At 38.9% G+C, this 13,333-nt stretch overlaps 1 protein-coding gene across 1 annotated transcript in view; it reads left to right on the forward strand.

Moving 5' to 3' along the window:
* The first annotated feature begins 372 nt into the window (after positions 1–372).
* The window catches only part of DIAPH1 (diaphanous-related formin 1), a 98,340-nt gene continuing 85,379 nt past the window's right edge, over positions 373–13,333 (forward strand). The window contains exon 1 of the mRNA XM_008569460.1: positions 373–489. Coding sequence (XP_008567682.1) covers positions 373–489 — 117 coding nt within the window. The remainder of the gene's footprint in view (positions 490–13,333) is intronic.

The raw sequence follows: 13,333 nt of genomic DNA on the forward strand, positions 1-13,333 counted from the left end.
CTGTGCCTCTTCAGCCGCCAGGGGGCGGTGCTCCTCGCTGCGGCCGGGAACAGCTGCACCGCCCACTCTCCACCCCCCAACGTGGGTCCGAATGGTTAGGTCCGCCGGGCAGGTAGCGCGCTTCCGCGGCTTCCCTCCGCCCCCCCTCCGTTTCCCCATTGGTAGGGGCTGCGGGTCCGGGCGGAAGTGGGGCAGGCGGGCGTGAGCGAGGCTTCGCCGTTGTATATTCATGAGGCGCGCGCAGCCCGGCATGCTAATGAGGCGGGGCGCGGCGGCTGGCTAAGGAGCTGCTGGGCGGCGGCAGCGGCGAGCGCGGAGCTGCCGGTGGGAGCGGCGTAAGGTGCTGGGTTACCGGCCAGCGAGAACCAGGACATGGAGCCACCCGGAGGGGGCCTGGGGCCCGGCCGCGGGACCCGAGACAAGAAGAAGGGCCGGAGCCCAGACGAGCTGCCTGTGGCGGGCGGCGACGGCGGCAAATCCAAGAAATTCGTGAGTGTCCCTCCCACCTCACTCCCTCTGCCCGGCCGGGTAACCTCCCTCTGGACCCAGGAGACCCCCGCAGCCGGCCCCAGGGGCGCCCGCGTCTCCCTTCCTGGTTTCGCTTGGTACTCGGTTCTTCAGCCCGACATCCTCCCCCTCTGGGACCTTGGGAAGCCCTGGAGTCCCACCGGCTCTTACTCCTGCCACCTCCGGGCTTCCCTCACTCCCCAGCCCGCACGCTCTGCCCTCCCGCCCTCATAGCCACGGCCGCCCCTCAGCCCCACTTCCTTTCTTCTTCCTCTACTACCCGAACACACCTTCTCTTTCTTGGTTCCCTGTGCTCTAATGGGTCCATTTTCTCCTCTTACTTTTACCCCCTTTTTTGGTATTCTCGTATTTCCTTTCCTAAAGGTCACTTCCTTCCCCATGATTGATCCCTTTCACCTGCTAACTTTCCTCCCGCTCAGTCCCCTCCCTGGGCCCTCGGCCCGGTGTCACCTGATAATCCTTCCCCTCAGGAATGTTATCTGACTTGGGCCCTACCTTCTCTCCTCCCTTGGACATTTGTCCTTGCGATTACAGGAGTGGGTTCCTGCACAGGTCCTATGGTCATTGGAGCATGACGTTAATTTGCTTACCAGTATTTCTCTATTCAAATAACCTCTTTCTTTGCCCTGTTGCTTATTACTTTTCAGAGGGTTCAACTCTCTCATGATTATGCTTTTCTTGACCTAGGATAGTGATGTGGGGAGGAAGTTAGACTGAAAGTCCAAGAAGTTTGTAATTGGATTCCTTTTTATACATTTCCTATGATAACCATCTCAACTCCTCTTCTGCTACTTCCTATGCCCCTAGGCTACTGACATCCCTCTTCCTACCTGTAGAAGAGTGTAGCTTTCCTCGGGTGCCAATTACTTCCACTTGTGGAGTCAAGGAATATTGGTATTCGTGTAACCCTATCGTATTTCATTCCCTTTTGCCCACACTAAATCTTCTTTCTTACTCCTCTCTCCAGGGAGCTATTTGTTTGCTTTTCACTGTAAAAGCTTTGAACGATATGGTGCTCTAAGAGAGGGAAAGAGTCTTGGACTGTAATGATCATTTGCTAGTTGTTATTTAGTCATCTCTTCCAGGTATTTACACCCCTACCCTAATATCTCTTTCTACTAGTCAAAGGGCTTGTAACTCTTATCTCTTTCTTTCTCTTAGCCCCATCCCCCAACATTCTGACCCAGCTCCACAAGTTTGGGAAGAAAATTGATAAAGTAATGGAAACAGGAAGAAAATGTGTTTTGTAACCTAGAAGGTTGAGACGCAGAGAGTACTAAGCAGAATTAAAATAGTGACTCATTTCTTCCTACCTATTTCCAGCAAGACCAGGTGCTCCTGGACTGTCCTTTCCAGTGACATACGGGCTGTCAGTAACTGCCTGTTTTTATCTGGTGAATACCTTTTTTTCCAGAAATAGAAGATTAATAGTAGTGACACCCCATCACCCTTTGGTGACTAAAGCAACATTTCCTGTGTTTATTTAGGATAAGAACTGACCCTCTAGTTAGAAAGCTTTCCCTTCAAAACTTAAGTTCTAGGGCCCTTGTATTTCTGTATATTTTTGTTTTAATTTTGTTTCCATGGGTACTCTTTGACCTTCCTCATCTGAATTCCAGCTATTCCTGCTGATGTGTAGTGACCTCTGTGACTTGTTAATGTTTTTCAAGTCTTTAGTAGAATTTTATTTGTGCTTTTATTTTATTTAGTACTTGGGTGTTTCACAAATTTGTGAAGTCTACTATGTGTGTGGTGCTGTAAGTTGAGAAACCTGAGGAAACTCAATTTCTTTTCACCTGTTTTTTTGGAATGTCCATGGAGTCTTGTATATGCTGAGTGGACTTGGCTCAGAGTTTTTGGTATTTGCTTTAGAGAGGGTGGAGCTGAACCAAGTTCTCTCTTTTTCCTGAGGTGTTGGTCTTAACCCTTAACCTGCTGAACTGTTTTAAAACTATGTAGTACAGAGAGTGAGGAGAATTGCATTAGTAGCTATGGAATGGGAAGATTTCTAGGAAAGTACTGTTGCTTAACCCCTTTATTGCCAAGTACAACCTACCTTAAGGCGTCAGAATATTCTGTCTTCATTGTTCTTTTTATGAGAATTCTGTGGAAATGAGAGATGAGGAGGAGCATACTGCAATCCACTTCTCTTTGTGTCTGTGTATTTATATGTGGGTGGGTGGAGTGGGTGAGATTGCTGGTGTGCTTTTGTTACCCATGGCTTAGTTTTCTTGAACTATCGGCTAAAACTGAAAAGTTCTTTTGCCTACTCCACCCTTTCTAGTGTGTCTTCTGGAACTTGATTAAGAATGTACTTTATAAAACTGCACTGGTTTGGACCAGGTTGTTTGCACTTGGGGGATTTTAATCTGGGTTTATGTAGGTTCTAAGTGAAACTGATGAGAACACAGAGCTTACAAATTGTCCAAGATCTCCTCTTACCCTGTGAGTCATTTTGAGTGGAAAGGAGATGGAGCCTGTTTGAAAAGTGGTTGAACATCATCTCTTAAACACGTGATTGTTAGCAGTGCTGACATGCATGTGTGCGTGGCTGAAGCCAGCCTACCTGGTATTCCACCTTGGTTCTTCATGAGGCTGTCTTCTCCTGGGCCATGAGCATATCCCTTCTCCCGCATTATCCCAGTTCCTTTCACAAGTCCTGAGATGAAGGAAAGTAAAAATTAAGTGAACAGAGTGCTTTCTGACTTTGCAGCAGTGATGAATGAGGATGTCAAATAAAGTGATTTCTGAAATATATATGTAAGGGGAGTAATGTGAGGAAGAATTTTCTTTGAGACAAGTACAAGTAACAATATCAACTGGACTCCATGGGCTGTCTTTAAAGATAAGGCAGGACAAAGGGCAGACATTTTTAAGGTATCATTCTGTCATCTCAAAAACATTCCTATAGGTTTCCATCCCTCTTTCCAAACTAAGTAATACTGTGTTTATTACTTTTTAAAAAAACACACGACTTGTACAAAGCTCTCTGTATATTTCTGTTTTCTGCGACCTTTTGGATCAAAGTTACTATCTTCTTTTACAGGAGATAAGCAGAAATCCTCACAGGAGATGAAACTGACAGAATGCCTTAGAATTAAAATCTCTTTTCAGCTCTTTTATTAAAAAGGTATCCCAACATTTACCAACTCTTTTGGGTGGAAAGGAGATGGAGTCTAAGTTTAAAAAGTTTAAAGAGCTCAATCACTTTTTAAACTTAGACTACATCTCCTTTCCACCTGGGAGAGTTCGTAAACATTGGGATACTTTTTTTAAAGAGTTGAACATTTTATGACTTGTAAGTTATGTTTATTGTAAAGGCTAAGGAAATAATGTGAGAAATGATTTAACTTTGTAATGGGCATATAAGTCAGAAGAGACTAATTTTATTTCCTGTATGATAGAATAACCTTTTATTGTCCCCGAGGGTCATCAGTTTATTTTAATTAATTAATTATTATTATTTTTTTAAATTTTTATTTTGTCAGTATACAATGTAGTTGGTTATTATGGCCCATCACCGAAACCTCCCTCCCTCCTCCCTCTCCCCCCTCCCACCCAAGAATGTCCTTTCCGTTTGCTTGTTGTATCAACTTCAAAAGATTGTAGTTGTTATATCCTCTTCTCCCTCCCCCATTTCTTTTTTTTGTGTGTATGTGAGTGAATTAATTAATTTATTTTTAGCTCCCAGCAATAAGTGAGAACATGTGGTATTTCTTTTTCTCTGCCTGACTCGTTTCACTTAATATTATTCTCTCAAGGTCCATCCATGTTGTTGCAAATGGCAGTATTTCATTCGTTTTTATAGCTGAGTAGTATTCCATTGTGTAGATATACCACATTTTCCGTATCCACTCATCCGATGATGGACATTTGGGCTGATTCCAACTCTTGGCTATTGTAAAGAGTGCTGCAATGAACATTGGGGAACAGGTATACCTTTGACTTGATGATTTCCATTCCTTTGGATATATTCCCAGCAGTGGGATAGCTGGGTCGTATGGTAGATCTATCTGCAACTGTTTGAGGAACCTCCATACCATTTTCCATAGAGGCTGCACCATTTTGCAGTCCCACCAGCAATTTATGAGAGTTCCTTTTTCTCCGCAACCTCGCATTAATTAATTAATTTTGAAAAGTGACATAGATTTCATCAGTTTATTTTATAAATGCATTGCCAAGTTATTCTTGGGGAGTGTTATATCTTCAGTGAAATGTAATAGAGGCTTAAAAGATAAGGTTATATATGTCTCATGATTTAGAAGAACAGGTTAAAATAATGTTTATTAACAAAAAATACTAGGTATTATAGAGAAACAAAGGTTTTGTATATGCATGTGGTTTTTCCCATTTTATATCTCTGTAGTTGAAATCATTCATGGCTACAAAACCCATCTCCATTTTAAAACAAACTTTGTATTACTTAAGTGTTTTTCTTTTTCATGTTGAGTCTCCTATCCTCAATCACTTTTGTTTGAAAGCAGTAGGAAAAAATTCACCTCTTGCTACCAGCAAAACAGCATTGGATGTTTGCCCCTAGTTAGGGTTAGGTGAAACAAAGCCACACTCTCCCCTTTCCCAGCTGCAGGTCATCTCCTCCCTCTTTATTTTTATTCCTTCCCTGCTTCTGTAGGGGCTGGTTGGAACCTCATGAATAGCTAGGCCATTGAAGAATTAAGGGCAGTCAGAAGTTGTTGATAATAAAATTTCTTTTTCTTTTTTCTTTTAAAGATGACCAGTAAGGGGATCTTAACCCTTGACTTGGTGTTGTCAGCACCACACTTACTCAGTGAGCAAACCGGCCATCCCTGTATGGGATCCGAACCCATGGCCTTGGTGTTATCAGTACCACACTCTCCCGAGTGAGCCATGGGCCAGCCCGATAATAAAATTTCTTAAAACTTCAAAGCTAAAATCGAAAAGTAAAGAATATTTTAATCACTGTGAACATATTTTACTGTATTTTCTCCTTGTCCTCTTTTTTTTTTTCTTTTCTTTTTATTTTGCTGTCCAATACAGGGATTCCTTGTTCTTTTTTGTTTCTTACAAAAACAGTTTTTAGAATCAAGGAACCCTTTTAAAGGACGTAAAAGAATTGCTGAAAGAAAAGAGAAATATCGAGACCAATATTCTTTTTTGTTGTGTTTTTGTTTTTTGTTTTTTTTTTTGGCAGCTCGCTGGTACAGGGATCTGAATCCTTGATCTTGGTGTTACAAGGCCACGCTCTAACTGAGTAAGTTAATTGGCCAGCCTCGTGATACCAATACTTTAATGAATTTTATCATCAAATACAGGATAACTCTGGGTGAATCATTGGTCTTTCAACTTTGAGATTCTTACTTCCATTTATTATTAAAGCTTGCTGTGAATGGTAGCCTGAAAACTATAGAGTTAGGAGGGACTTTAAATGTCATCAAGCCCAAACACCCACTCAGTGCAGCAGTCATTTGCAGTTGTAGGTTGGAAACATCAAGGGGATAAGAAGTTGAACTGGATGAATAAATGAAGGAAAAGAAGCAGAAATTTTGGATTCTGCTTTTCCTTTAGTAAATTTTGGGATCTTGGAATAGCTGGAGTAGTAGAAAGAGGTTATATAAGAGGAACAGATACACCAGAAGCTGTGAGACTGAGAGGGAAAAGGTTGAAGAAACTGGCTCTCTCTTGCTTGGTTCTGTGACAATTATGGAATGTCAGTTTGCCCTTTAAATATTTGTTTGAATTTCTTTCCTCCAAAAAGAGAGACAATACATAAGGGGATACAAAGGAGAATAAGCATAATGGAATTGAATGAAAGGAAAGTCATGGCATTTTCATATGAAGCATTCTTATATGGAAAATGAGAAAATTCCATCCTTGGTGGTGATTAGAACTGGTCCTTAAACAGTACCTACTTGGGTATTTTGTTAGGGTAGTAAATACAGGTTATGGTGTCCTGGATTATTTTTCTGGATTTCTGATTCTCTGACTTATTTCCTGTCTTATGAATAGTGTTTTGTGAAGACAGGATTTGTATTTTCTTTTAAGGTTTAACATACTTTAAGGACCCAACAGAGGGTGATTTATAAACCATCTTTGATCCTGAAGGTCTCAGAAAACCAAGCTTGGTAGTTGTCCTTACTTTTCAGATACATCTGATTTTTTTTTTTTTTCTTAATGTCAGAACTTTAAAATCAAGTAAAAAGGTACCCCTCATTTGTTATTATTATTTTTTTACAGCTTTATTGATGTATATTTAACATACAATAAACTGCATATATTTAAAATGCACAATCTGTGAGACCATTACCACAGTCAAGATCATGAATATATCCATCAGCTGCAAAAATTTCCTCTTGCTCCTTTGTGAACCCTCCCTATCACCCCTTCCTGACTTCCATCCCCAGATAACCACTGATTTGCTTTCTGTAGCTGTAGATTAGTTTGTATCTTCTAGAATTTTATATAAATGGAGTCGTACAGTATGAACCCTTTTTTCAGCATAATATATGTTGTTACATGTATTAAATAGCTCATTCCTTTTTATTGCTGAGTGCCATTATGTTGTATGGATTTGCCACAATTCGTTTATTCATTTACCTATTGATGGACATTTGGATTGTTTCTAGTTTGGGGAAGATGGTTTTCTTGGCTGTTAACATTCATGTACATGTTTTTGTCTGGACATATGCCTTAATTTCTCTTGGTTAAATACCTAGGAGTGGAATGACTAAGTCATATGGTAGATCTGTGTTAAATCTTCTAAGAAATTGATGAACTATTTTCCAAAGTGGTTGTACCATTTTACATTCCCACCAGCAATGTATAAGAGTTCCATTTCCTTGTGAACTCTTGGTATGACCAGTCTTAAATCATAGCCTTTCTAGTGAGTATGTTGTAATATCTCAGTGTGGCTTTTATTTGCAATTCCCTAATGATATTGAGAATCTTTACATGTCCTTATTTGCTATCTGTGTATCTTCTTTGAAGAATCTATTTAAGATTTTGCCCATTAAAAAATTTTTTTTTCTTGTTATAGCCTAGATAAGTCTTTCATTGGATATATGTTTTGTGAATATTTTTTCCTCCTTTGGCTTACCTTTTCTTTTTCTTTTGTTTCTTTTTTTGTTTTATTTTGGTATTGGTTTTGGTTTGTTTGGGGGTTTTTTTGGTTGGTGCCAAAATCTGGTAATGAAACCTTTTCATTTTCTTAACAGTGTATTTAAAGAACCAAAGTGTTTAATTTTGATAAAATCCAGTTTATTTTTTTATTTTTGCTTTTTGTGTCACATTTTAAAAATCTCTGCTAAAATTACAGTTACTAAGATTTTCTCCTCTTGTTGAAGTTTTATAAATTTAGCTCCTTAGTTTGCCTCTTTTCCACCATAGATCCATGAGTTATGTTCCACATGTTCACTTTGGGGTGTAAATTTTCATCTGTAGGCAAGACAAAACATTTCTAATAGTCTTAGGATCAGGGACATTTGAAGTTCCTTTTATCCTGGAAGCAATTTTTTCTTGTTAGGTGGTGGTAACAATCTTTTGTTTTCCTGTACTTAGTGTGCTACAGTTGTATAATGCCAGTTTTTCTATCTATAAATATTAATGAATGTTCTGCATCTTTATAGATAAGGCTGATTAATTCATTCCAGACTGAAAGTATAGGGAGTAATAACAACAATAACAGTTACAGTAATAATAGCATTTGTTTGTTGCATAATTAATATATCCCTAGCACGGTGCTGAAGGGCTTTAGATTCATTTATCTCATTAATCTCTACATTGACCATATAAAATAAGTACTATTATTATTCCTATTTTATAGGTGATTAAACTGGAACTCAGTGAGATCAAGTAACCTGCTTGAGGACATAGAACTAGTAAGTGACAGAACTAGGATTCAAATGTATGTCTAGTTGATTCCAAAACCCATGTACTTATTCACCACATTGTACTGACAATTTATGTTTGCCCAGTTTTTGTGCCTGCAGTACAAAAGAGTATACACTACTAGGAATTTCTTAGAAATTTTGGTGGTTTCCCTTTAGAGTCCTTTGCTCATCTACAGTCTTTTAAAACTGGATTTTCCTAGAGTTCAATAGCCAAGAAAAAAGTACTGAGCTTAGATGTACTAAGTGCAGTGTCTAAATGTCTAACTGCTTTTTGCATTTAGTAATTTAGACTTTGAAGCCATTGGAAGACTCTTAGATAAACCTTTCTTATCTTAGGCATGAAAAAGTAGCTGTTACAGTGCATGTAAAACTTATCTTTTCCCTGCCTCATGAGTTATTAGGAAGTTGTCTAAATTATTATTATTATTATTATTTTTAAAAGATGACCGGTAAGGGGATCTTAACCCTTGACTTGGTGTTGTCAGCACCACGCTCAGCCAGCGAGCTAACCGGCCATCCCTATATGGGATCCGAACCCGGGGCCTTGGTGTTATCAGCACCGCACTTTCCCGAGTGAGCCACGGGCCGGCCCAGTAGGACAGTTCTAACAGCATCACCTATCAGGAGTTTTTGTTGTTTAAATTGCTGAGAGCCACAAGTAGTGGTGACAAACAGGGAGGAGGAAGCTGTTGCTAAACCATCTCTGTAGTTTCCTTTTTATATTTAGATTTGGCATTTGGCATTCTTAAAGACCTCTCTTTGTCACCCTGAAACTTGACTATCAGAATTGCAAGTGGCTAATAACTCCGGGGTCTCTTCTGAGTCTGGGGACTCCTGAAGTTTGTTCTTTAGACCTGCTGGTTATTTGCCTGTGGTTAATTAAGACATTGCCACAGAGATACAACTACCCGGAACTAGGATTTTCTGTATGACTGGTGGTGAAGAGTAGAGAATACAGTTTCTCTTGTTTGCCTGAATCTACATGGATGTACCCTCAATCCAAAACCTAATCAAGAAGTCATCTGATTGTCCTATCAGGTTCAGTTCTTGCTTTTTAAGAGATTGTAACCTCAGCTATGTTTATTCAAGTACAAGTAGAGAAAGCTCTAAGGCTGTGAGCATAAACTTTAAATGCTGTAGAAATTCAGAGAAGTGAGGGAATTAAATGGAAAGATTACTGGACTGAGAGTCAGAAGACCTAAATTTCAGGGTCTTAGAATGCTGGAGGTGAAAATTAGATCATGCTAAAAATGATCTAATTCAACCCCTTTATTTTACAGATTAAGAAACCCATTTTGCCCTAGACAATTGATCTGTCTACATTCACAACTAGACCTAAAACTAGAACCCCTATCTCCAACAACCTAGGTAGTGTTCTTTACATATTAGTTGAGACTTTACTACTAATCAATCATGTGAACTCTGGGCAAATCACTTTACCTTTCTGGGTCTTTTCCTTTCTTTTGTAAAATTAGGGGGTTATCATGAATCATTTCCACATGCTAGTGCCCAAAATTCTGTAAATAATCCAGAATATAATTGTGGGCAGTGTTAGTTAGCTTTCATAGAAGATGGGGGTATATGATTCGCCCTGGAAAGAAATCCAAGGATTGGCAGAATAGAGAGGGAAGGGATTTCATGGGGTGAAGAGCAATGTGAACAGAGGCTCAGGTATGAACGTGTGAATGTAGTGATGAGAAATGGCCTGATTATAGCAGTCATGAGGATTAGTGGGAAATAACTCATTTAAGAAAGGTGAAGCCACTTCACAGAGATTATTTTATTCCTGGCAAGGGCTTTTAGGTTCCCTTTCTGTAAAAACCCGCAGAAAACAGGACTGAAAATTAGCATTTTGTAACATGTCATGATGCATGTTGATGTCAGTTTTCGGCCATGTGATGTGTGGTGGTGACAATAAGTCAGGATACCCAAGAACATAAATAGATTAGTGTTAAGGTCAGTGTTCCAGCAAATCATTTCTGCTACCTATTTGATTAGAGCACAGTGTTATAAAAAGATGTGACTATCTTCAGCCAGATCTCAAGGATCTATAACCAACTTGTGGGCTTAGGTGGATGATGCCATTGTTAGGACAATCTGAGCCTATCTTTGGCCCCATTGTTTTTTCCAAATGTTCTCTAGTTTAGTGCAGTTTCGCTTTATTGCATATTTAGTCTTTCTTGAACGTAAAACTAGATGTATATTTATATATTGTTTGGGGTCTTAATTTCCCATCTAGCCTGTAATGTTCCTGAGAGCAGTGGTAGTGTTTAGCTCATATTAGCAATATCCTTTTATATTTTTTAGTTTTAATACTAGCCTTGGGAATCTTGGGATTATTTTCAAGGCTTTCCATTTCCATGCTCTAATGTAAGGAGATTGACAGTTTTGAAAACATTGGTTCTCTCTCACCAAGGTAACATTGGGGCAAAGAGAACCACTAATGTAACTACACCTGAGTAGAAGAACTCTACGAAGGAACTCTGAAAAAAGATTATATTTATCTCTGGAGATAGTATCTTACAGTTTTGACTTGTGTTTAATGAATGAACATGTCTGTAGGATTAAAAATCTCTACATTGTTTTACATAGTGCAAGACTTCCAGCTTCTGTTATTATAACAAGAGCAGTATTTGACCTGGTGCTCTAGGGATTGTTAACATACATTTAAAGTGAATAATTGCTACGTCCCCATATTATTTGAATCTATTTGTATCGTAGTCTTTCATGGTTACATGAAGGCTTATATAGAATATTAAATAAAAAGGACAAGGATGAGTTTTCAAGTCCTTGGGATATGTCTAGATCTCCACAAAAAATGCTAGTGGCAGTAGGAGTGCACCATTTTTTTCCTTAAACGCATGTACTCCCACCCATACCTATAGAGTTCCTTCAATTTCCTTATTTGGCTGTAGAAGCAAAATAGTTTTGTATGATTCTAAAATTATTTCATCTTGCATGAGGCCTACAGAGATATGTTCAGTTTTGTTAGTTTTTGTGAAAGGTGTGTCAGGCTCCCCAGGCATATTTGTCTCTAGTGATTTCTTTCTTGATTCTTGTATTTTAAAAAGATGGGAGTTGATCTTAGTTGGCAGATCTTTGCATCCGCCAGGTCTTTTTCGTTACTTACTTCTAGGCCCATGGGTGACGTCTGTTTCCTGTGATTGAAACCACAAGAAGAAGTAGTGAGAAGCCACTGTGGGATACATATTATCGGGCAAGCAGCAGGCATTGGGCTGCCCTCAAAAAGAGCAATAGTAACTAAAGACAGTCTTTAAGGGGCCTGAAGAGATCCTAGAAATGATCTGACCCAGCCTCCTCTTAAAATCAGGAGGACACTGAGGCCTAGAGATATTAAGTTGCCCAAAGTCATATAATGAAGTGAACCGGATTTTAGACTCCACTAACTATTCAGTATTCTTTCTCACGTTGCATTGTCACCCTTAAATTTTGTAACTGCCCTGTCAGTTTTTCTTAAGTACTACTGGAGAAGAGTAGATACTGGTGGGCATTTTGAATATGGGAATTGGATGATAATGTTTTGCTTTTAGATGCTGTGCTAATGATTTTGTATGTGTGTATTTTAAAAGGCACACACACACACACACACACACATTTTCAAAATAACAGTATCTTAAGAACCTCAAATTTCTGTTTTTCATTTTATTTCACATAGTATTTGAATAGTCTAGTCATTATAATCTATGCACAAATATTTTTACAACTTCGCAATTATAATTTGTAAATGTTTTCTGCTTTTAATAGTCTCATGAACATTTTCCAGTTTTCTGATCTTTGAAAAATGCTACTTTTATTTGAAATGGAAATGTATTTTTATCATGAAAGTAATAGATTTTGTAAAAAAAAAAAAATGTATATGTAGAGAGAGAGATGTGTATAAAAATAGAGTAAAACAATCCCCTACCTTGTTTTTCAGAAACTAAAGTTATTTTAAAATAGAACCAAAGAGAAAAAACATGATACATGGAAGTCTCTTTGGAGCCTAAGTACTTTGGCATGAAATTCTGTATGTGTGTCAGAACATAGTTCAACAAAAGTACTGTTGCTAGAAGTATCAGAAGGACCCTATTTTAACTCTTGCTTACATTTCCAGTGATGAGGAGTAATGAGATTTTATTCTTGTGCTCTCCTTCTCCCCCTCCCCTTTAAGATTTTCTCAGAATAAAATCTTTTTCTGGATTTGTACAAGACCAGTAAATATTTCCTGTGGCATCATAAGATTAAGTCTGGCTTTTTGAGTAGTAATATAATTTTTGGATCAGTTAAGCTGTTATCAGTAGGCTGTAATTTTTTCTGGGTATTCAGGAGTGGTGTGAGAATAGGAAAAAAGGCGTAACATCATTTAGAAATGAAACGAGTTTGGGAATGGGATTTAAAACAAGGTGTCCTCATACTTGGTACCTATATGGAGAAGCAATAGCAGATACAGAAACTTCTTGTCTGCGAGGCCTTGGTGTCACACATGTGCCCATCCTTGAGGAAGAGTGGATGTCTTGCTACTCACATCATAACATGGGAGGAGAAGACAGTTGCTACGGCGATTGGGAAACAGCATTCCTGAGTCACTGACTGTTTCAAAGTGAGTGGACAACACCCCCTTTTTAAAGGAACAATCAACAATCTTCTCTAAGCTCAGTCAGTAAAGAGAGATGTCTGGTTAGAACATGAAGAAGAGTAAGTATCAGTATTTGGACCTTGAGAAATATGTTGAAACTTTGGAAAAATAGGTTAACGTTATTTATTGTCTGCCAATACAAGGGTACTTCAAAAAGTTTGTGGAAAAATAGAACTGAAAGATAATACAAATCTTTCCATGAAGTACCCTCGCATGTATTCAAAAGTTTTATCAGAACCTTAGGATGTTTGAAAGGAAGGAAGCTTTGCTTACTGTTCTCTCAGCAAATGGCAGCGTATGC

This window comes from Galeopterus variegatus, unplaced genomic scaffold (genome assembly GCF_000696425.1).
Source record: "Galeopterus variegatus unplaced genomic scaffold, G_variegatus-3.0.2 Scaffold502, whole genome shotgun sequence".
Lineage (NCBI taxonomy): Eukaryota > Metazoa > Chordata > Mammalia > Dermoptera > Cynocephalidae > Galeopterus > Galeopterus variegatus.